We start from the raw sequence: 25,459 nt of genomic DNA, 5'->3' as shown, positions 1-25,459 counted from the left end.
AAGGAATGACAAGCTTAAATGATCACCTGGAACACAAGTTTGGGTGACAGCTGAAAGCGCAACAGTACCAAGTGCTGAAAGCTGAAGCTAGACAAATTCTGACTAGACAAGAGATGTGCATTTTTGGAAGTAAACAAAACTATCCACTGTAACTAATTCAAGGCTAGATTATCCGTCTGTGGTGAACAATATTATGCAATGTTTTGTGTTTTCCTAAATACCATTCTGCACCTCAACCAGAATCAATTCAAGCAAGTCTTATTCCTTGCACTCAACAGGAGTTAGAGAGACATCTGAATGGTCCCATTTTGTTTTATAGTCTATGAATCTTTCAGTGCTTGTTTTTTTCCTTATGGCATTCAAAGATGTATGCAATAGTTGGAAGTGTGATTCTCAGCCTCTACAACTTCTGGTATGTTTTATGAATGACTATTAAGGTTTGAACAAGGTACTAATTTTCAATAGTCACATGACCCAAAGGCTCTCATGAAATTCAGTACAATGGCTGCTTCAGATCTGGAACCATGAAGAACAGACAAAGGCTCAAAGCAGGTCATGAAGTGGTAAGATAGATTCAATACATGAGTTTAATAAGACCTACCCACTCTTCAGACTGTCAGGAGAGAAGATAAATCAAATGAAAGTTCTGCTTCCAAAAGCACTGTAAGAGTAGCAGTAAAAATGCAAGACTTACTTAGAGAAAAGCTTCTTAGGCTTATCTGGGATGGTGTGCAAAAGGCAAAGTTATGGGTAATTTGAAAAATCATGTGGCACCTCAAATGCTTTACGAACTTTATCAGATCTGCAAAATTCAACACAGAACTTTCAGAAGGACAAATACTCCTGTTAGATTTCTCTGGTCTTTGCAGCACCATTCATGTCACTATGAAGACAGATTTTTTTCATGGTGATAATATTTTGATAATACTGCACTGAGAAGATGATCTTTAGCGGCCTTTAAGGAAGCTCTTCTGAACATAAAGCTAACAGTTCCTGTTTTGTCCAAGAGCTGCAGAACATATTTTATGTCAACTGGGTTTACTTGCACATATGTTTCTCAGCCCTTGCCCTGGTACTGGTGTTAAAGAATCAAGACGAGCACTAGGGCATTACTTCATGTGTGGTTTCTGCTCTACTGTCTCAGACCCAGCTGTAACACAAGCATACTCATACATATTGCATCTCTCAGGTGAGAGGAAATGATGCACTGTCCAAGTAATTAAAGCCCGGGCTGATAACAGATACATGCGAGACAGTCCAGTGCCTGAAAATCCACGCCTATAGAGCAACAAGTGGGTTTGAGATAAACTCTATATTCAGCCAGAGCAATCTTACCCTCCCTGTAAGCCACACCAGTGATACAGAAACAAACATCATCCTTTAAAAGTCTGTCTGCAAAACGTCTGGGAACAATGACCACCTGGATCTGAAAACACATAAGGTTTCTTATTTTCCCTTCCCAGTAATTCTTTGTCCACTAAAGCCATTGAGACAGTTATTCTCCAACACTTCCACTTGTCAGCTGAGCTCAGAACAGAACCAGAGGACACTTGCACTTTCATAGTACTTCTGGCCTTGTCTTCAAAAAGACATATCAGAAATGTCAAGAAAGCATGGCCTCAGGGAAAACTTAGCGTATTGCTAAAACCTCAACATCTGCAAGCAGGATTAGCATTAGTGGGTAACTAATGCTGGGTGGTAATTAATATTTTGCACATGTTTAATTTTTTTGCTTGTACCACTGCTGGAGCACAGAAGCTGCTTTTCTCCTAGACGCCCTCTTTAACTATGAATGTATGGACTCTGCTTTTAAATGCACAGCATTGTACGGGCTGAATTCTCCAACTGGGACGTGTGGTCCTGTTTGCTAGCTCCTGCTCAGACCATGGAACATCCTTCCGGCCTCCAGCGTACAAAATGGGTGCTACTCTTCAAACACCACAGTATTCTCACCCTATTAAGCAATAAGGAGCCTTGCCAAAACTCTTCCTTCTCCCTTGCAGAAAATAGGCTCCTAGGCAGGTACAGGATCAAGCAAATATCTTTAGAGAGTACTCTGAAATGACAATGGCATTTTCATGGAGCAAGACACAGTGGCTGCTAAGAGCACACGGATTCCTACAGTAGTGGGGGATGGAGGAGGCAGGCAATCATGTGCTCAAAGGCATGGGGAGGAAGAGGGGGAGGAGGAGAACAAGGAGAGAGAGAACAAAGTGTCAACATCTTAACTGGGACACACAAAGAGCCAGTTCTTAGTAAGAACTTAATCCAGGATTAACAAGAGGTCAGCTACCTCTGCAAGGAGACTGCACTAAAAGGAGCTAATTAGCTCTCCTTAATTGCACAAAAGAAACCACACAGAATTAAAGACATTCACAACTAACAGATCCCACCTCACCTAGGAAACAGAGCCCTACCTGTTGTCCTTAACACAACACTCAAACAAGCAGCACGTGGAAAGCCAAAAGCAGGAAAGGTGAAATGACGCTAGGAAAGAGGCTTCAGGGAGTTAGGTTCAACATCAACAAGTGAAGTGTCTGAGTGAGAGCTAGAGCCAACATCACACAGGACAAGCATTTTTAGCACAGCCAGTATCTTTGTAGACTGTTTCTTCAGCAACCACCGCTATCACATGTGGCACCGCCCGAGACCCCTACAGTAACTACAGCTATCACTTTCATAAACAGTATTATCCACGAGGTTATTTAATGCAGCTTTAGCCCTCTTTATTTCAATGTGACCTCTGAAAATGAGGAGGAAGGATAGCACAAGGGAACTCAGTCAATCTTTCTCTGCAGGCCCAACTCTGCCCTGTAGGTTGAGACCGACAGAATCGCATCCCAGCATTGGTAAGCATTGCATCCTGGTCAGCATAAATGGAGAGCACAAAGCAAACGCATCATGGATTACAGACAGGTAACAGTTCCCGGCCTGGAAACCACTGGTTTGGGATGATGCAGTGGAAAGGCTGGCTGAGCTGATCTCCCACAAATTCTGCCTTGAATTTCTAACCATATCTTACAAAGATACTTACGTATCCTTAAGTCCCCTGCCAACTTCCACTTGATACTAAATCCATCTCTTTCTTCCTCTGAAACCATTCTAGGTTCTGTTCTAGTGCACTGATGATAAGCGGGTGCGTATTTTACCCCAGAAGCACTCGCGCTGCACTGATAATGTGTACAGAAATGTAATTGAAAATGAAGATTAATACGCACGTCAATAAGGATAACAAATGTCTCTGAGATTAAGCACTAATAAAAGTAACTCCAGTATTTATTTGTTTTATAGCACCATGCTAAAGGCTGGGCAGCTTGCAGACAGACGGGGCCCTCACCCTGAGGAGCTTAGAGTGCAAGACTTCAACCATGCAGTGAAGAGATGAAGATGAAAGGCTGCACTGATTGCAAACCCTGCACTGCTGGAAGGTCAGTGCCCAGGTTAAGAGAGGACGAAGAGAAAAGCAAAACAACAGGTTGACCAGGGAAAGACTATCATACATACACAAAGAAAAATAACAACAGAAATGGGAGATCACCCATTTATTACAGGTCCCTGTGGAATCATTACAGTATTGCCTCCATTATCTATGTATCCTTCTTTTCTTATCCCTGCAGGGCAGAGTCAAATATTTTACTTTCAGTTACATTGTGAAGGTAGACACCAGGGAACAAGCAGCAGCAAAATTTCACCTCAAACGAAACACTAACAAATTATGTTCTTTGGATACCACTCTGAATATGAGAAAGCCACATCCTCCTCTGCTCCCAGTAATTGTGCAGCAACCCTCATATATGCTGTTCCTATGCAAGCTCAGCACAAAGAGAATTCCCTGACATCTGGATAAAGCTTCAATAGCTGCCATTGGAGAGAGCAAAATGCACATCGGCTGTTCTGTGCCAGGGGCTGGGCTACACCCTGTCTCCTGGTACAGACATGCCCCACTCCTTCAATCCCCTCCACCACCATCGCCCCTCCACTCCCTATTCCACACTGCACTGAGCTGGAACAGCTCAGACCCGTGAGTAGGTTTACAAAGAGAAGGAAGAGGAAAAGTGCACTAAAAGGGTTCGATCTCTTTCTTTAGCACTGGCTGATGCAGTGTGCGCTTTATGTCATGTAACACAGTTACAGTTATGCCAGCTTCTACATTCCTCCAGACTGTTCCAATGGGTTTATCTCAATCAAAATCACCCTCCTAAAGCTTTCCCCCAAAGCACTACCCCAATCTCTACCTTCAGGCTGCTCCTGAGACACCTCTGATTTTCAATCCCAATACCCATTCACACACATTAGATTCATTCCCACTCTCACTGACTGATTTTCTTAACCTTGCTTGACCCTTTCTTCCAGGATGGTCTCACATTCCTGTAACCTTCTGCTGGGCTCACCCAGAAACTCACTAACAACACTAAACAGCTACTCACTCCAGCCCCTACTCCCATGAAGACAGAACATTGCTCCACAAGAGTCTTGCTCAGATTCTCCCCACATACCCTCATCCCTTCCACCCCAACTTAAGATTCTCAGTCAAACCCTCTGTATCTCTGTCCCAGTCCTGCACTGCATCAGGGCATCCTTTTTCCTGAGGAACTGCCTGACCTCACAACGCACGCACAAACACAAAGGAACCTGCATCCACAGGAAGGAGTCCTCCTGCCTGCCTGGGAGATGAAAAATGAAGAGCTAAATGACTGCATCACCACCTGTTACAACATCGCATTTCCCGGGGCGCAGCTGCGTGTCTTCCCTGCTCCTCTGCTCTCCGATTCTGAAATCACCATTTAAACTGCAGACAGAAGCAATTCTGCTGGGGGAGAGATCATTGAACCATTCAAGAATCTTACTGCTCCGATGCATTTTATGCTCTCAAAAGTAGTTGACAAAAAGATTCCCCGCTCTGATAACAGCTTGGCATGGCTGAAACAAAGCCTTCTTTGCCACTTGCTACCCAGCTCTGGCATCTGAACTGGCTGCTGCCCACTAGAAAGAAAAGCACTCACTGTCTCTTTAAGAACGCCCTGTAGCCCACATCACTAGAGCTCAGTTAACCCTGGACGCTCCTCACTTCATTCACTGATGACAGCTATGAAATTTCAGGACTTCCTTTCTTCTCCTGCTCTTGTTCTACTGCCCTGGTACAGCTTCTCCATGTTGTTGCACATCCCTGGCATCCCAAATATTTTTGCAAGGGCACTTTAGCAGAGCTTTATTAAATAGTTCTGTACTCCCCACTATAAAAGCCACCCGGGATTACTTATGTGATGACAAAGGAACAGAGCAGTCAGCAGGGACCTAAGCATCCCAATTACCTTGAAATTCAACTTTCTTACTCCCACAAAGCGTTCTTCTCTGACTACTTAGTCATTTCTACAGACATACTGACTTTTCATGTTGCTGAGCTAGAGGGACTGCACCCTTCTCTAAACCTTATCAGACGCAACACAAACCATACACTTCCCTGATACAACAGCAGGCAGCACAGCCAGCAACAGGAGAAATATTTGTCTTCAAGACATGGGTATTTCCAAATATAAACTCTTTGAAACGCCATCTTCTACAGAGAGGTTATAAAATACAGAAGGTGACAATGTGACTCATATTGAAAGTGTATATAAACACACATACAAAAACCAGTCTCACAAGAAAAATAAACAGTGTGTCTGATTCTTTTCTGGGCAAAGCATGAAGAATGCTAGAATGCTACCCTACCACTGTCCTTGATTTTTTACCTACTCCCAGCAGGTATAATGGAGGAAACAGAAAGTCATGTCCAGCAATTCAAAAAATTGAGAAAGCAAGAAAGCACTGCAGCTCGACACTGTGCAGGGTAAGAGCGCAAAGCAAATTAGACATGTTCTTGCAACATGATAGAGGAGCAGGAAAGACTAATGTGATTCAGAGCTGCATAGTCTGGTCAATAATATCTCATGGAAGCTGATGAAATATTTGCTCTGTATGATCAGTTAATCTCTAACGGGAACTTCATTATAAGGGTGCCATATAACAAGAACGATATTCTTATACAGCAATAAGTTCAAAGGAAAGCAACAAAAACTGCACAATATTCATGAGGCTCATTTACGAAAAGAAACTGGAAGGGTAAACGAAGTGAAACAGTCAACAAATATTTGAAGAATGTAAATACCAAAGAGAAAGAGAAGCTTTATTAAAAGGTTTTATAACAACGAGCGATGCAATTATATCAAGTTGAGGGAAAAAACTTGGCTGCAGTCAAGAGCGTGAGAGAAGTGGTATAAACCTATTCACTTGCCATATTTATGAGCAGCATTGGGTAACCATTAATAAAGACCAAAACAGCAAACTGTCCCACATTGGCAGGAGCATGGATCAATGCCTCAATTCCATCGAGTTTTTTAGTGTCTCTAGTTCTGCATTCCGTAGTTTTCCTAATAGGCAGCAGCCCAGTCCCACGACTTCTTGGTTACTGCTGTTTGCTGGAGATGCAAGACTCTTTAAAGGCTTGCATTTGATTAGTGTTACAGCTGTTTCAGCGTTACAATTTAGAGAACTCCATTTCTGATACTAGCTCTTACATCAATATAGTTTGCTTTCTTTAAAGAACTGTTTTGAGCCATAACAATTTTTTTTCTCACCTAAGCCAAGCTTCCAGTAGGGAAAGTTTTCTTGTACACCTCTATTAATAAATAAGTTAAAAGTAAAAACGCCTTTAATCTCTGTGTGCCTCATCTGCAAACCAAGCTTAATACCACTTCCCTTCTTCTACCCTTTGTCCATCTTGACTATTTAGGATATAAGCTCTTCAGGACAAAAACTGCCTCTGGAGGTGTGCATGAAATCTCCTTGCACAGCAAGGCTCTTCTTCTAAGAGCCTTTCTCACTGTAAAACAACACAATCTTAGAAACAGATCCATTTCCAAAATCAGTTGTGCTATCACCTGCCTTTGAAACAGAAACTCGGAAAAATCAGGGAACCTTTACTTCCTGTTGGAAAGGCTGGAAAAATAACTCAACAGGCATTTGAAGCAATGATGTATGTAGTTTTACTCCCTTGAACCAGCCACTGAATATTGCTCAGATTCTCTAAGCTCCAACCCCTAGACACATGCCTTCTTTCATGTCCTACAGCTAAGCAACAGTTTGCCTCCCAAACCTCTTTCCTAAAAGGTACATCAGATTGAAGGGCACCACATGAGTACACCGTTTCTTAAATAGTTGACAGGTCTGAAAAAAATAAATTCCAGTTTGAGGACTGCACAGTGACAACCCTATCTCCTCATGAGCAGAGGACACTTCTTTCAGACCTCTACAGCTGCCTTATTTCTATTCCTACAGGGTCAGCAATACACCAAAATTACAGCTCTAATCTTCCACCAGCTTTCTAAAATTACCCTGCCTCTAGTGCAAACCTTTTAATTCACAGCATTTCATGCCTCATCACTACACAAGTAAGAGATGAGACCTTGCAAATGATTTCTCCGGAATCCACAGACCTTACCATCTCTTCCTCCTGTCATTTAAACACAGTTTAAAATAACTCAGAAATAACTGAGCACAGTTTGCTCAGTATTTCATTAAAGGAACGATTCTAGTTAAAGGGAGGTATTCTTACATTAAAGATAAACAAGTCGTCCTTCTCCGTCCCCCAGCTAATTTGGTGCCTTATATTATGTGCACACATGGACATTTTTTTCTGTTACTGTATCTTTGCTACTCCAGAATATATACCTCCTTCTTCCCCCCGAAGTCTTTTTCATTCAACTCATCTTCTCCTCCATTTTCCTTCTTCCAATTCCAAGGCCTGAAATTAGGTGTGGTCAAGTCACATTCTTCCAAACCTGGTATTCCAAGTGGTTTGAAAATGATTCAAAATAAATACCCCAAATATCTACCTCCCCCCTCCCACAAAAAAAAAAAAAAAACCAAACAAAAACAAACAAACAAACAAAAAAACCACCAAAAAACCCCCCACCCAAACAAATTCTTCCTGTCCTGCTCCTTTGCCATATGCATAGAGTGGCTGTGACATTGTCAAATGAGAATGACAGCATTTTACACCACGTTTTAGTTGAAAAAAAAGCAGAGCATCTACCCCCATGTCACTTGTCTGTGACCACAGAGAGCCACAGAGAGCATTCTGTCCACGAAAAATGGTTACAGAAAATAAACCACTCAAAAATGTAAAGTATAATCAACAGCACAGACCTAAAGATGGTCAAATGGAAAACTTTAGTAAAGGAGAAATTCAGAAAACATTCTACCATCTTGTATTCAGCATGTGGCTCTGCAAGAGTATATAAAAGTTACAGAAGGAAAAGAAAAGCTACTGATTTATGTGCAGCATTTATTTTGGTCTCTCCATTTCCTGAACTTAAGACATTTTATACTTGCTGTTATATCTCAATTTATATCATTTACTTTCACCAGACTCAAAATACTGAAATTAACAGTTATCATTCATGATAAGTAGCAATTATAATAATAATGGTAGCCTGCCATTAAGATGCACTTTCTAACCAGGACCAAAATTAGCAGCATGCAAGGGAAGATTCAAGCATAAACACAGCAGCTGCTTAATCAACCAAAGGAATACCACTAACTAGTTTAGAGTAGAGGGCAAAGAAGAGTCCTGTTCCCAAGGGGAATTTCAGTTGGCAAATGTGATTAAACAAAAGAGACCTTGACCAGGACACAGTGATTCTTGCATAATGTGCCACAAGAGCTTTGATGGCAACATTTAGCTCTTCCAGATCTTGACCGTGCCCACTTGCTGAGCAGCATAGCCCTGATCAAGCAGAAATTTTAAATATGTGAGTGTTTCCATTTAGTTCAACAGAACTATTAACACACACAGGGGGAATCACATGCTTACCAATTGCGGAGCACAAGGGGAGAAGGAAGAGATGAATGGCATACCCCATTTTGCAGGCAATTAAACTGGGGCACAGGCAAGAAGATCATGATACAACAGGTCAATGACAGATCCAGGCATAAAACTGGCCTCTCCTGACTTCCAGCTCCAACACCCAGGACCTTGCGCCCCTTGCTTTAAAGGGACCAAGCAGTTAAACAGCACACAACAGTCTCAGCTCCACACTTAAGCTTTGAGAAAGAAAAATGGTATCTGCCCAAATTTTATCTACAGCCTCTTCTTGACTGAATTTTCCTCTTTCCATGCTTTTTCATCCTGCATATGTGAGGGATCTCTGGAAGAACCTCACTGCAGCCTCATTCATCTCAACTTAAGGCCCTGAGCAAGAAATGGCTGCAGAATTCCAGAATGGTTCCAAGCAGTTTGCCCTTCACTTGACATTTGTGAAGCTGTTGAAGGACTACAGAGAGAGAGAGCAAGGTTATTTTACCATCTGAGAAGAAGAAAAGGCAATTTTAGAGCAAAACAAATGATTAGGATTCAATTAGCCAAAATAATCTGCAACCCAAGGAAAGATCTGAAGGAGAGATTCTGGGTGTTGGCAGCAAGCTCTGCAAAGCACAGCATCTTCATGGAATAAGTCAAAGAACTCTTCTGTCTAGTTGCCCTCAGAGAGGTTTCAGTACGCAGATACATATTAGAGAATAAAATGATAGATGTTTATCCAATTTTAAATCAAAAGTTCATGCCAAAAGCATACCACATGACAAGCAAAAAACACTAAAGGCATACTTTTGCCAGTCTATCATCACACAGAGCTACAGCAAACCAAATCTCAGATCAAGGGCTTCATAATGACTCAGTCAGTTTTTCTTCAAATAGTCTCCTTCCACTGTAATTTTGTATTTTTTTTTTACTAAAATAGTCACTTCACTTGTACTTCATACCATATTACCACTGAAGGTATTCATTCAGCATGGCAGTGTGCAGTCCAGGACAAAAACTGGTAACGAGCCGATCTTGGTTCTATTTCTGGCTCAGTTAGTGACTACAAGTACAGTATGGTCAAGTGAATTGTGTGCAAGATTTTTCCTTGACATAAGCGCACTTGGATTAGGCTCCTAACTGCTTACTATCACTTCCCACTACTGAAAAGTCCAGATAAATTAGCACAAAACCTGCTGCTAACCACTTCAGTGTACTACGAAACCATTTAAAAAATAAATTTGCCAAAATTGCTCAAAGTTGTTCTTTGGGTCACCTTACACAACATCATAATGTTTTTTCCTGTTGAGAGAGAAAGGATAGAAACTGTACTTTATGGACAGAGGTTCAGTCAAATTGTTCAGAATATTCTGGATGCAGGGAGAGAAGAGCGACCTATTAATACTGTTTCCTCTTCCTACCAGATCGACAGCAAACGGGAACGTTCTGATTCCTAAGATCCATTTGCAGAATTTATAACAAGTGAAAGCCTCTTCTTTCCAAAATGACAGAACCATATTTACATGTATGTGGGTCATCTTTGATAGTTTTTAGCGGAGGATTATCAGCACCTATTTCTCCCTTTTGAATAAAAAGCACAAAGAAGAAAGATGTAGACGCAGAAGAATCAGTGAAGAGAAAAGAACACTGAACCACAACATTTTAACCTGTAATGTGAAGGTCGAACAGCACAATATGCACAACAGCACAATTATGTAACTTCAACAGAACTATTTTGCTAGCCTTCTCCAAAAAAACGAGGAAGAATTAATTTGGAAATGCATCTTTCATTTGCAATGCAATAGAACAAAGTTCATTTTCACTGTACACAGTAGCTCTTTAATGCTCTGCAGTATCAATATGAAATTGAAAGCGATTTAAATGGCTTCATCATTTCACTATGTAACTAAGGGGGCAAGAATCCCTAACACCCACGTCTCACCTTTCGGTATTACAGTAAGTACTAGTTCTCTACAACTGAAGGTAGAACACATTCCTCCTGTCCCTTTTTCACTAACCTGTTATTTTAGACTTCAAAGAAGTCAAAAGCCTAGACTGTAAGGACACAGCTGTGGAGGACGAGCATCATAGCTTGTGAATCCGTTGCTCCCCTCTTCCCTACTTGCGGCCCAGACACACTGACAAATCAATTGAAAGGGCAGGTCTCGTTAGCCTGGTCTAGAGACAAAGAACTCCTGAAGTCGCGCCGCAGCCTTACAGCATGCATAACTGAAACTGCCTAACGTTAATCTTTGCTGCTCCCTGACATCAAACAACTTCTAAATTTAGCTCTGCTGTTCTGTAACCCTACCTAGCTCCTATCCCACCCCCGCAACTATATAATAGATCCTTCCTTCAGATAAGTAGGGTGTTGGAACATTTAGAGTTTTTTTCTCACCCACAGGCACTAGCAGAAAAATGAATTACAGATTTATTTTTAGGTAGAGCCTTCGGCCCTTATTTTCTCTGTAGGTTCCATATAGCAGGTTCTATGGCTCAGAAATATTCCAATCAACAAATCGTCACAAGCAATGCAGAAGGAACCACAAAAGAAAGAAAATCAGATGAGCAGAGTTTCGTTCAGTATCCCATTTATGGGACGTCAAGTTCAGCTACCAGCTTGCTTTTATCCCTGCAAGACTCTTCAGTCATTTGATTCACAATTTTCATAAAAGATCCAAATTAGTATCCATCTATACTGGATTATGAGCTCCCCAAAACTCCTAACAAGGAAGAATGCTAATGGCAAGCAGCACTGCTCAAGATTTGAGGGGAGGGAAAGCCTTTCTGCCCTGCTGCTGCAGTTTCTGGTTTTCCAAAATTCAAAGCTTGAGGCCTAGCTCATTATATATAGTCCCTAAAGATCTAGGAGATAAAAGCGATGTACAACCGGTAGCAAAAGTTCTCTCTCGCCGTACCATGTCACAACATAAAGACATATGCAACAGTATTAAGATATTACCTTGTGACATGAAGATGACCTAGTAAACCAAGACACTAGCCCCAATGAGACAAGTTGTTGTCATGTGGTAACAACCTACTAGGGGACTGCAGTATCACTTCTGATACCGGGATGTTGTACCATAACAGAATGATGCTGCACTGGTACATCAGGACCTTGCATCGTGACACAATACAGTTACGTTTTGATGTCATAAAGCCATGATAGTTATACATCAGGTTTCTGCTGTACTGCAGTGTACTATGACCACCTAATGACTCCATGGTACACAGCTATACTGTGATATGATACCAGATGGTGATGAGATCATTTTGGGCAGAATTAGGTGGTGTACTGCAAAAACGCATGACATCGTATTAGAGATCAGCACGTTGTCTTGTGCCAAAACAAGCGTGCACTGAGACTCAGAGGTGGCCAGAGGTTCCCCAATAAAATGCACCACGTTATCTTGTGCAATCTAACAGCATGAAATGAGCAGGTGGTCTAAAACCAGGCAAGAGCAAATCCTCTTCCTAACCATCAGGGAGGGCTGCTCCTGCTGACAGCATTCTGTCCCTGTGCTACTGCCCTTCCTGGTACAGAAAGAAATCATGTGTCTTTCTGCGAACGGATCCGTAAGGATATCTGCATTAACCCCAGCAGTGCCATCCAGAACTGGAATCACCGCTTCTATAGCAAGGACCAAAAGACCTGTTTGTATGCCACGCATTTAACATGTTTTTTTCTTTAGGCAAATACTAATCCGGTAAAGCCATTTCACTGCAAAAATTGGAGGCTGTACGACCCACATTAAGGTACTCTAGCAAAGTCTGACAAACAGCAAAGAGCAGGTAACTCTCTATTCTACGCTTAGACCTATGCTCCTCTAGAGCCATGCCCATCAGTCCAGTAGTGGCAAACACTTAGGTGAAACAGGACTCAAAATAATATCCTTAACTCACCCTTCTGCGCCTGGCTATTACAGCACAATAAAACTAACTGCTTGTAAACATCTTGGAGGGGAAACAGAATAACAACTGCAAAGATCTAAAATGCTGTACGCTTTTATTAAATAAGTCAAGCAATCAGAATACTTGACTTGTTTCTCTTTGGGATTCAGAGGAAGATGAAGGGGGGGGATGCTGAAGAGGTAACCCAAGCAGGGCTTGGTTAGCACTCCTCAAGTGTTTCCAGGACAGACAGGGGAACTGATCTGGACCTTTACTGCACGCCCCACCAGAACACCTGCACCCAGGACAGCGCAGTGCCCCTTAGGACCTGCCAGAGGCCTGAGAAAAGTCAGAGGGAAGAGCGTCACCTACTGAAACACCGATAGCATTTCATCCAGCACGAGTAATCTCCTTACGTCCCCCATCCAGCTCCGGAATCTACCAGCCTCACTTGTTTAGCTCCGAAGTCTGACAAAATTAACAGACTAAGCTTCAACCTTAATTGTTATAAATGCTGTGATAGAACTGGGTATGCAAAAGTGCTTCACTTACACAATTAACAAAAACGTCCAGTGTTGCTCATGGATAAGTACAGAAAGGAATGCAGTGGGGTGCCATGTTATTGCACATACACGCGATCACGGCATTTATAACACATGCTTTGCTGTCCTGGTAGTACACTAAGCTATTATGCAACTCATCAGCTCAACTGCATACCACGTAAAGCAGCAAATCAGTACAAGAGTTCATCTTTTTATTAAAAAAAAAAAAAAGGTAAAAAATGGTTAAGATTTTCAAGTGCTAATGGCCATATTATTTTTACAATCTATCTTACTCGTGGCCATGTACACACATCGGAAAATTTCAAAGGCTCTCAGTGTAGTGAAATAAAAGACAAAATTACAGAAATTAGAAAAAGAGATGACCTATTGAGTCATCCCCGGCTCTAGTCTGTCCCCTGGGGCCCAGTACAAGATGCTTCCTAGTGCCGTACTGTAGTGCTCTTATTTTTTACACAGGAAAAAAAAAAAGCGACAGTAAATAAAACAACAAATAAAAAATAACTTCACTGTTTTCTCACAGTTTACAGCCAACGATCTCAAGAGTGCTAAATTCATACTGAATCAAAACAGCACACTTGAGAGAGAGACTATTATTTCTATGATTACTTCCATTTCATTACAGAAAAAAGGATTAAGAAAAAGAAACAGGCCTTCACATTGCTCTTGTCATCTACTTTGCAATTTCAACCCAAATTACAAAGTCACGTTCCACTATTAACTATGGAACCGTTACCATCTGATAAAGTTCTGATTAAACCAATTTCATCACAATAATTGAGACTATTTATTCCAACTAAGTAGTTTTGACCTATTAGAGATTTAAAATAATTTTGACAGACTTAAGATTTTATATAAACGTTGCCCAAGTTTCTATCAGATATATTTTTATATATATATATATATAATCACATCCATGTATATTACATACACAAATATTTACCTACCTATATAAAATACAAACTTGACCCACAAAAATATTTACAGGCAAACATGTTAGATACACACACAGCTTTGTTGATCGACTTTCACCCACACATTTTCCTTTACTGCCCACTTGTCCAAACCCAGAGAGTTTTCCCCCAAAACACCCAGGAACGATCAAAGAATTAATGAGCACTGTGGTGCCTTACAGGAAGCTGTTACTTCCCTCGACTCCCAGCTCTAATAGATCATTACAGAAACACACCAATAACGTGCATCCCCAAAAGCGGCTATTTAAAGGACAAGTTGAGCAGAAGCCATTCCATGCACATAGGATTCAACACATTTTCTCTACCTTTCTTCAGAAAAAAATGCACATGCTTATTTTCTCTGTATGCAAATAGATACTGAGTCCAGACTATCAGGTGTGCAGGCGTTATGTGCGTGCATACACAGATGCAAATTCATGCACAACCATAGCGAAAGCTGGGAAGAGAAGGGGTGGTGGCAGCAGGGAGGAAGATACAGCCAGACCAGAGGGAGGCTCACGGCATCACAGTCCTGATGCAGAGATGCCCGGACAGGAACGGCCCATCACTGCATCTATCCCCGATGACTTCCCCGGCGGCTCCCTCCCAACCGCAGTCTGGCGCTGTCCCCGAGCAGCCCGCACAGTGTCCCCTCGGCGATGCTGCAGTGGCCCGAGCTTTGCAGCGCAGGCACCGGCCAACTTAGCAGAGCGCATCCCTTTCCTCCGCCGGCCCTGCCGCCTCCCACCCTGCACCGGCAGCGCTGCGCTCTCCGTTGCGGCGCGCAGCGGGGCTGGAAAGGCGGAAGATTTCGGGCAAGGGGGTGATCGCATCGCTCCCTTTCCCCAGCGCTCTGCTTACCAGGCGAGCTTGAACCCTTTCATTAGTACAGTCACGATAATCCGATGCCCGTGTCCTTGTCTGCCCACTGACAGCTCCAGAGGTCCCAGGACATATTGGAGAAGACCCGGCCGGCGAGCGTCCCCCGGGGAGCGCCGAGCCCCATGCACAGAGCCCCCCGTGCCGGGGCACGGCCGCCTCCCGCCCTCGACGCCCCCCCAGACCCCCGCCGAGAGGCACAGGGCTCCCCGCACTAGCACCGCCAGGGGCTGAGCCACCCCGCTCTCTGCTGAGCATGTGCAGCACCGGCAGGACAGCGCGCCGCGCAGCATGCCATGGCATCCGCGCCTGCCCGCCGCGCCGCCCCGCGGCCGGCCCCGGGGGGCGGCCCCCGGCCCCCCCCGCCTCGCTTCCCTCCGGGCCGGCCGCCGCAGCGATGCTCCGGGCCGGGGCGACAGCTCCCCTGGGCGAAGAGCCAGGAAAAGGGGAACGCGCCTTCCTCTCGTCCCATCCCTCCCCCTCTGTCTCTTGCCATGTTAGGGCAGTGACAGGCGGCCCCTAGGGCTCCCCTCTTGTTCTTTGCGTGGGGATTAATTAACCCACCGCCCCGACTGCAGAGCACGAGGAGCGTGTATAACACTGAATAACAACTGATAGAGAGAGCGAAGGAAGTACTTTGTTGAAACTGGAATTTTCAGAGGGGCAGGAGACAAGTTCCTGCACTGGAAATGACGCAGCAGTGTCTTATTCTCATGCCCCCCACTGCCACCATTTGCACAAACAGAAGAGCAGAGTCATTTGCATGCCATCACGTATCAGACTCAAGACCTCTTCCGCCCCACACCATATAATAATGATCTTCTGCACCACAGCACACAGAGGGCTGGGCCCTGGGCAAGGCCTGACAAAAAGGGGAAAAAAGTATCAGTTTATTGCATCACTCGCCCCCGTTCCTCCTATACACTACACTTTTCCTAGGAATTCTTCTTTTTATCTTGCAGCATCTAAAAGCAGCCTACTGTTCCCACTGCACATAGATCATGGTAGTATATTTCAAATAACTGGTAGTTTTAACTGTTTCTTAGTAAAAGATCACTTCGAAGAGTGATGCCTAGGAGTGCCTCACCCCCTACAGGGAGCTCTGACTATCTATGGTTTAGGGACAAAAATAGTACAGGAATTCAGCAAGTGGAGTGGTGGTAGAAAAAGAGCAGTCATGTAAGTGAAAATAAGAAGATTGTACTATCTTGAAGGTTTTTTTAATGCCATTTGTCATTCTTCTGCACCTAAACTCAAGGGCCACACATACTGACACACATCCCCATCCCAACAACAGCAGCTTATGTCTCGAAGTAGAATGACAGAAAAATCTTGCCCTGTAAAATCACCACCTCCATTCTGTTCACTTCTCAGTGGATAGGGGGGTGCGGGGGGTACCAGTTCAAAGCCTCTTAACAAGGCTTTCTGTGAAATTTGTCCTCATTACTTGAGGAAACATTAAGACACTGATGCTCATGTCACCATTGGAAGTAACAAATGTGCTTTTCCACTTCCATATTTTGGTTAATAAAGGGTACCAGATGTTTTTTCTGATTCTCCCAAAGCCTGAACAGATGGACAAGAAGCAAAGGCCCAGTTCTGAATTCAGCAGGAAGTCACTGTGGTAGGGCTTCCGTCATTCCAGGGCAGGTGAAAGGAAACAGGATGTTGGCACGGGGGCTAAAGTTTCAAAAACCCTGCAAGGTAACACTGAAATATCTTTCTGCAGAGTAGAGTGAGAAAGGGAAAACTCAGCTCAGTACTAACCCCCTCCAAATAGCTTCTTGAACACTTGTGACATGTTGCACTTTCCTTCATTATTTAAATATCATGCTTGAGTGTCTGCAGCAGAAAGAAGCAAGTAGTGTGAAACTGCATCCTGTGTAGAACTGTCTTCCACTCCATTTGTGAAGGAAGGTGATGGCCAGAGATTTGAAACACCTGCTTTGTTCCAACATGCACTTTGCATCATGCCTTTTCGTTTATTTCCAGACAAAAAGCATTAACTTAGCCTTAAAGCTGGGCACACGCATTTCCACATGACAAACAGTATGAGAAAAAAACCCAACACATTCAAATCTCACCACATAATCCCAGATACAGCCCTCGTTAGGTCCAACCTATGTTAGATGCCTGGCCTGGACTCAACTTTTCTCCATGAGATGCTTTGCAGCTGTGGCCTGCAGGTTGTCAAGGAGGGAAGCAAATCACAATGCTGTAAAATGGGTCAGGAGACCTGCAAGCTTGGCAAATCTGGGACAGACTAATGCTGCAGAGTCACATGTTTAGAAATCAAAGCTCAGGCAAGAAAGGTATTAAGAGATAAGCAGTCATGTACTACTTTTTTTTTTTTTTTTTTACTTTTTTTTTTTAATTAACATGAGGGTTAGAAAACTGTCAAAGGAGATAGACCACTTAGAAGAAAGCATCCATATAAGTATCCAGCTGGCAGGCGCAGCCACCTCTGCCACAATTCAGCTGGGATCTGCTCTCTGAAATCCTCCCAGCAGAAGCCTTGGTGAAGAGACTGTGGGTCACCCACTATCTTCAGTGAACCACAAGCAGGTGACCCCACTGTCACTGCTATTTACAGTCTCGATTCTGCATTCACTTGACTGGTCCATCCGTGACGGCTAATGCTGCATGGGCAAGCCCTTTACTTTTTCCTCCATCCTTTGCACATAACCACTCGGGGGGGGGGGGGGGGTGGGGTGGTGGGGGAAATTAAAATTTGAATAAGGTAACAAAAGAGCATATGTAGATATCAAGAGAGGCTACGCACAGACACCCTGTCCACCTCCACAGTGCTAAGAATACTTTGAAGTCACACCCAAGTTGAATTCCAGATAAATTATCTACCTACTCCATCCCGAGCACCCACCTCACAAAACAGGAAAATGGGAAAACAGAAAAAAAGCAGTCAGAACTGAGGCCTGAGAGATCCAAACCCATTTCTGTCTCTGCTAGAGATCTCTGTTTTGAAACTGGGGAGGCCCTGTAATCCATGTCTTTTCACTCACCCATGCAACTACATGTTGTAAGGAGACATTCATTACATGGTCATAATAAGTATCAATGATGGACTCTTTTGGACTGTGTAAGTGTCAATGTAAGTGATAAATGATCTCTGATGATCATGTTTTGCATGCAAAAGAGCTTTCCCAAGCCATTGTTATTTTGGTAAAAATGCTTTTATTTTTCCATATGAATAGAAAAAAAGCAAAAGTTTAAAGAGTGTAAACATTGGTTTTCCTTTTAGCTTGCTTCCATGCTTCATGAAAACAAGCAAAATAGCTGAAAACAGTGAAAGATTTCTGAGAGCAGATATCTTTTTGGCCAACACTAGCAATCACAATATCCTAAAAACATCACAACGGTGTCATCTTCTTTATGTCTCACCTACCACAGCCTGTCCTCTCTTGCCTAAACAAAAATTTCTGATTTCAACAGCAGCCATTTGAAACATATGGAGGCATCCCTCACTTCTGCTGAGAAAGGCAGTAGCCTCCAAAGTATGAATGGTTAACTAGAGCACCACGATCACCAACCAGTTAAGAGTGCCTACAGCTTCTGTAACCCACCTCTCACCAGCCACAGTCCTCCCCCTCCCTCACCCACATACCTCTTTCTACACAAGATGCTGCAGTTATGTCTCTCATGGCCCTCTGTTGACTGCCACCTCCATGCCCACACCAAAACCTCATCTTTTGCCTCTTCCTAAACAACACACTTCTCTCTATACCTGCTACTTCCTTCTCCTCTTTCCTTATTTTATATCCCTCCTCCATCAGCTGTTTCATAACATTTTTGCATTTTTGTTGACTGCCTTCACATCTTTCAGTGTTGTGTTCTGTTCTCAGCTCACTTTCATATCTCAGTCATCAGATCACCTTCCCCCCAATCCAACATTTTTTCATGATTTCTTCCCCTAGCAATCTCCTTTCTTTTTTGTACTCATTTGTATTTTGACCTATTTACAGAGGCAGACATATATTTTCACCAACGACTGCCATTCCTACAGGATGCTAGATCATATGTTCATAATTTTCCCTTCTAGCTATAAAATCTGTAAGTCAAAGTACTTGCTTATTGCAATAGAATTTTGACTGTTTGGGAAAGGGATCTTATTTTTTAATTGCACAATAACAGGTACATAATTTCCTAAGCATAAACCATAAACAACAATAAAACAAGTTTACATGGTGTCCATCGTCCCGCATCCCTCCCTCCAGGCAGAATTCTCATAAACTTCTAAAAGGATTAAAACAAGATAATCTGCATCCTGGCCTACTGCCAAGTAACATTCTGAGTTCTTCTGGTCCAGAGCAAGAATACCATGAGTACAGCCTCCCTTTGTGCCTTCTGGTTGCTTCCGCCCCCAGTTAGGATGAGGAAGTCAAACGGCACACACCAACATTAAAAAGAGCAACAAAGTTAAAACCATGCAGAACCTTCTCAGACTTTGAGATTACAAGTAGCAGAAAAAGGAGTTAGAAGACCAGATGTTTTCCTGACCTGTAACTATAAACTGTCAAGACCACATGAATTTAAAGTCAGTTAGGGCTGCAATACACAAAACCGGGAGTAGTGGGTTTTTTCTGACCTCCAGCTTAGATGAAAGAAGCTCTAAACGGTACTGTCCCCATGGGACAGTGCTTTACATGCTCTCTGCACAGAGAAGAATTATCTGTACTAAGTGACAGACAGTAACAAATTAGGTCTCGGTGTTTTCTTGCATTCTGGTCAGACGGCAAAAACCAGACAATTCTACACAGAATTTTGCCACCTCCCTTGTCAGGGCTTGGATGAAAGCTGGAAGCACAGAGGCAACTACATAAATTGTCATAAGACAGCATTTAATATTTAGCACTTTTATTCACATACCAGCTATTTTGTGTTACCCTACTGTCCTCTTCCCCTTACACATACTTCTCCGAGCACTCCCAGCCTGAGCAAGTGTTATCTAACAAAAGCCAAGGAAATAATCTCTAAGCAAAAGCTCTGTGGTACTGTAAATAGGCATCTCTTCTGGCTTCACTCATCATTCCCGTTACAGCTCATAAGAAGAATGCATTTCCATCAAGATGGAACAAGTCAGTCAGGTGCTTTAATATCTCTTCCCCACCCTAAAAAGTCTCAGGACTTCCCATGTATGTACTTGCAGTACAGAAAACACGAACCTTTCACTGTCAGAGAAAATGAGAGGCAGTTCACTAATTTATGCTCCTCATTTCCACTAGTTGATTACCTGGAAAGCAATTCACGTTCTCCCAGGAAGCATTCTAGCTTCACATTGGCTCAATTTTTTATTTTTCTTTTTTCTAACAGGTTAACTGCTTTTCCCCCTTGGAACTCATCATGGAGCAGGGACAAAACAATCAGGGTTCCTACTTTTAGCAGGGCACCATGTAAGCAAAGCTGCAAGGCGACACAGCACCATGTCACAATCCCAAAGCAAGGGATAAAGTTTCCTGATTCCATCAACAGTTCTGAAAAGCCTGAAGATGAGGATGAATGACTGATAACCTTGGTATTAAAACCACATGCTACAAAACAGTAAAAGCTGCACTCCTCTATTTTTGATGTGCTAAATGCGGGGCCATTCTTTGGCACGTCAGGAAATGCCAGTTCTTGAGATACTCTTAAAGGTGCCCCGGCAGAAAAGGAAGCATCAATAAAACACAATGGAGAGCAGCCGCGGAAGTAACATCCTGATATTACATTCCATGGCTGCTTTAGCATCATCTCAGACTGAGAAAATGAAACTGTTAAACCTTCTCAGAAGTTCTTTGCTAGCCCAGGGCCCAGGCTAACCCCAAACTGAAATTAAGCAAAATTAATAGCATCCCTTGGAGGCTTCAGACTAACCGTAACAGGGGTAACTGACCCAAACAGACACAGAAGAATATTTGGGTTTCAACAAAGAATAGGGGACTAAACATCAGCACTTGCCATGGTGTAAGTCCAAATAAACCTATGTGCACTCCAGTAATATTTACATCATAACTAATTTCCAAGATGTATTTGTTTTAGAAGGCTCAAACTGGAATCAGTTTTTCACTCAAGGCACATTTTCCTGAAAAGATAATTAGGTTTTCAATACCTCCTCACTAAGATGGTGCTTTAACACTGTTGATTGTGTTTTCCTTTAATTGAATACAAGAAAAACTTTCCTGAAAGAAACTGCAAAAAGCAAGTACGGACAAAAAAAAAATTAAAGTGACTTTGTTGGTTTTGTCTTTGAAAACGTCTCTTTTTCAACACAGAAAAGCTAGAGTTCCCCAAAATGCCACAAGAGCTATAACTGAAATGGAGAGCGTCATTTTCAATTGCCTCCAATGCCACTGGCCCTTCAGCATTTTCAGCGGTAATTTTTTTTCAAGCACTACAGCGGTAAGTGGGTTTGCAGTGACAGGCAGTTGAAGCTTGAGTAAACATGATAGTGAGGATGATTTCACCTTTATAAAGCAACATTTATCCAGAAGTACTTCATACTGACAGACACTAGTTTATTGACAGACACTAAAAACCTCAAACCCAGCACTGGCATGCAACCCAGTCCTGGGGCAAAACAGGGCAGCTGTTCACCTGTGTCACCTAGACTTCAGGGAAACGGAATTTGAAAGTATTTCAAAGTATTTAGCAGAAACAAATGTGAAAAGGGAAAACTCAAACCCAACTTGAATTCTAGCTGAGACATAAAATAAGCCCTACCATCTGCTAACAGCACCACAGTGGGTTTTTTTAACCATGGACTTCTGTCCCCAGGTAGAGAGCAGTTACCTCCTGGAAGACAGCATGCCATATTGCCATGCGTGAGTGTCCAGTTCAGCGCAAGCTCAAAAGCAGAAGTTTTCTAACTACTAAGGCCATTTCCCACTCTTTCCAAGCTGTGACTCTTTTCAACCATGCTTAATTTCAGACCCTGCTGGGATACATTTTGCAGATACATTCCCTGCACATTAACCTTGTTCTGACGCCAAGGTAAGTCACACTGGTGGCAGACTCGTGCTAGATAACAAACCGTTTGCTATGAAGAGATAATCAATGGTCCCTGCCATGAGATACAACCTTTCAAAGGTGAGACAGTCTTGCGCTTCCCTGATCTCACCGAACCATGCTGCTGTCATGCATGGTCTACATCTCCCATTTCAACCTCACAAGACCATCTTGAGCCATCAAGTTCCATTCCCACATATTTCCAGTTTGCCAGCCCACAGGAAAGCAGAACCTGCAACCTGGTAAAAGCAAGCAGCACAGGCAACAGAACAGCCTCGCAGAAAAGGGCGGATGCATCCATAAACTCAAATTACTTTCTCATTCAGCACTCCCCCAAGATTCTTTCAAAAAAAAAAAAAAAAGAACTAAGGCTGCCAAAAGGCATTTCTATTCATAGAACAGTCCCCATGAGCAGGAAAGCTGCCCCTAAAGCACCCTCTAGCGTCGCTTCCTCATACAGCAGCAAAGCAGTCTTCCAGCATCCCAGGTCCCTCCTTGGCTTCCCGGACAAACTGTTACTGACAGTAAATGCAGACTCCCCTATTTCTCTCCAACCCGCCCCCGACCTTCGCCTACAGCACCGACATTTCAAGGTTTTCTCGAATCTTACAAGATAAGCAACATATGCAGACTGTGGCCACAACGTTACTTCCTCCCAGAACCTAAATCCCATCACGTACCCCAGCACTAGTACCAACTCCCAGCATCAGGGCAAAGGGTCAGGAGAAAGTAAAATGGTAAGAGACAAATTAAGAAGTTGCCAAGCGGAACCACTTACGCACAGTGAGGCCGGCAGCATTTCCATCCTACCTTTGCTGTCGCCATATCAGACGTCTCCATGTTTTCTGCTTGGCCTATCAGTAAACAAGAGCATTGAAGGAGAAGGGAGGGGAGAGAAAGGGAAAGTCAAAAGAGGATGAAGAAAAGGAGACAAACAACTTGACAGGAGGATGAGAACAACAAAAAAGTCAATTAAGAGCTAGTCCCTAGTTTTCCCTCCTGCCCCCAGAGATGGGCAGTGTGGTCCCAATTTAAATACTTGACTGGAGTCTGGCACAAGACACAAGTCATTGCCATCCTCCTCCAACTCCTCCCCACCACCACCCAAAGCTCTAGTATGATGCTGAGGGCCCTCCCTCCCAGCTTCCTTTTGAAGTCTGAGCTTCTGCAGGGAGCAGACAAGCAACCCATCTTCCAGACATGCTGCTCTTTCTCCCTCTATGGGGAAGGGAGAGTGACACAACCAACCCCCCTAAATGGGTACTTTAGGAATCAGAAGAAAGGAAGAAAGCAAATGGGTTCCGAGCAGGGCACAGTTCCAGGAGAAAGGATCAGACACAAGGAGGATGGAAGCAGGGAAGGAAAAGGCAGCTTCTGAAAGGAAAGAGTGAAAGGGGTCAGCCAGACACGTAGAGAAGCAATGGTGCAAAATAAGTACACCAGAGACAGACCATTAAAAGAGAGATTTACACGTGCAGAGAAAAATGCAAGGTGAAGGCTACTCATCTGCACCCTACTGAGAACACTCACCTCAGTAACACTCAGAAATGACTGGGCCTAAACTAGGGACTCTTTGGTGCACACTCAGCTCAGACCAAAAATATCAAATCATCGTCTAAGGTAAGATTTGTCCCAGCATCAAGAGGCACCCGTAGCTGCTGTGGCCCTGCCTAGCAGAGGCCAGCCCTGATTGGCGGAGCAGAGTGACTTCACACAGCCCCATTCATCCCTGAGCCGAGCCACTGCCTCTCTGGTCCCGCAGGCTCCTCCTGGCCTGCTCCACAACAGTAAATCAGGCTGGAGCCCATTAGCTAGCCAGCCCAGGAACCCTCGTACGCAGCTCCTCACAGCACTCTGGCACTGACAAACCAGACAGACATGACCAATCCTGGCTAGGAGGGAGGCAGAAAAAACACTGCAGAGCTCAGTGAAATTAAGAGCCTCTGAGGGCTAGAAAACATCACTGCTTGAAAGTGCTTATTCATACAACAGTGCAGCAGGCTGTGCTCTCGCACGCAGCAGGCACCACAGTGTAGTACACAAAGACTGGGGGCACCGCAAGTAATTTACAGTACACTAAATAGTTTACACACATTGATGGGCAGATACATAGCCTCTGCAAAACCATACCACTATTATTCCCTTGTGCACAGGCATACGCACACACACACCCCCCACAGAGCCAACCCACTGGGTTTCATTATATTAAAAGTATTTTGCATTAAAAGTATTAGTAGGCACTGGAGTACGTATAACAGATGTCACTATCATGCAGATGTGCAATGTAAACAGTAAAGAGGGCCCAGCAGTCCAGACAGATAACAAAGTGCTGAGTACTCAAACCACCTCTAAAATGGGCCAGCAGTATATAACATACACAGAGAATACTCCCAAGTCCTGACTTCACATACAGGAAATGTATATTTCTAGTATGTTTCTGTTGCAATGCATTCATGCAGCCATCTGCTTATACAAATCAAGGCCACCACACTACATCTTTTTTACTCAGCATATTCAAATACACCACCCTCATGCTTATCAGCAACATAAAGCCCATCTTACGAACACATGTAGATCATGGACCATGGGATGCCATAATACAATTTTTTTGTATTGATTTTTTTCAACCTCCATCCCAAGCATCGCTATGGATATAATGAAGTTTAAACATACCCGATCCAATGCCACATAGAAAAAAACCTCACCATACCGCCTGAGTTAGTTACTCTCACTAGGATAAGTATTGTCATCCTCGTTGTGCACTAAATTAACTTCCAAACGCCTCTTATGCTGACAACAGTCTGAAAAGTAATCATAAGACATCCAGCGCAGACACAGATACACAAACAGCAAATGTCCACATTGTGGACACTCTACTCCTCAACTCCTCTTTTATGAAGCCACTGAAGTCCCTTAACAGCAGTCTACTCACTTGTGTGCATTTTGCTACAAGTATTCACAGCAGCCTGGGGGGGCATGGGGGAAACACCACAACAGCCTCACAAAGGACCTTTAGCAAATCCTAAGCTAGAGAACCAGTAAAGCCCGACTTTGCAATTCAGAAAAAGCTGAATTTCCATGTTGCAGCCTCTTTACAGCAGAGGCTATCTGTAGTTCCAGCAGGGTGCAATAGCTTACGAACTTAAGAGCAAACAGGAAACATCTCCTGAGGAAGTCCGCTTTTCGGAAGGGAACAACCCACTATGACACACTTTAGGTCAGGGTAAGAAGTCAAAGCTCTATAAATAGCTACAGCAACAATCATGTTAGCTCAGGGTTTGAACTTGTAATTGCCTCCAAAAAGATGCCTTACAAATAAGAAAGCATTGCTTGTTTTA

At 43.3% G+C, this 25,459-nt stretch overlaps 1 protein-coding gene across 8 annotated transcripts in view; it reads right to left on the bottom strand.

The window, feature by feature from the left end:
* The window catches only part of GRAMD1B (GRAM domain containing 1B), a 134,054-nt gene that overhangs the window by 47,538 nt on the left and 61,057 nt on the right, over window positions 1-25,459 (bottom strand). The window contains exon 1 of one of the 8 annotated variants that reach the window (XM_063355374.1): window positions 15,105-15,386. The exons of 6 other annotated variants lie outside the window; for them this stretch is intronic. In XM_063355374.1, the coding sequence (XP_063211444.1) occupies window positions 15,105-15,127 (23 nt within the window). In that variant the 5' untranslated portion in view covers window positions 15,128-15,386. Of the gene's footprint in view, window positions 1-14,748; window positions 15,005-15,104; window positions 15,387-25,459 lie in introns of those variants that run through there. One more of the 8 variants, XM_063355381.1, reaches the window with a different exon arrangement.

Source organism: Chroicocephalus ridibundus, chromosome 18 (assembly GCF_963924245.1).
Source record: "Chroicocephalus ridibundus chromosome 18, bChrRid1.1, whole genome shotgun sequence".
NCBI lineage: Eukaryota > Metazoa > Chordata > Aves > Charadriiformes > Laridae > Chroicocephalus > Chroicocephalus ridibundus.
This window is presented reverse-complemented; position numbering and strand designations above follow the sequence as displayed.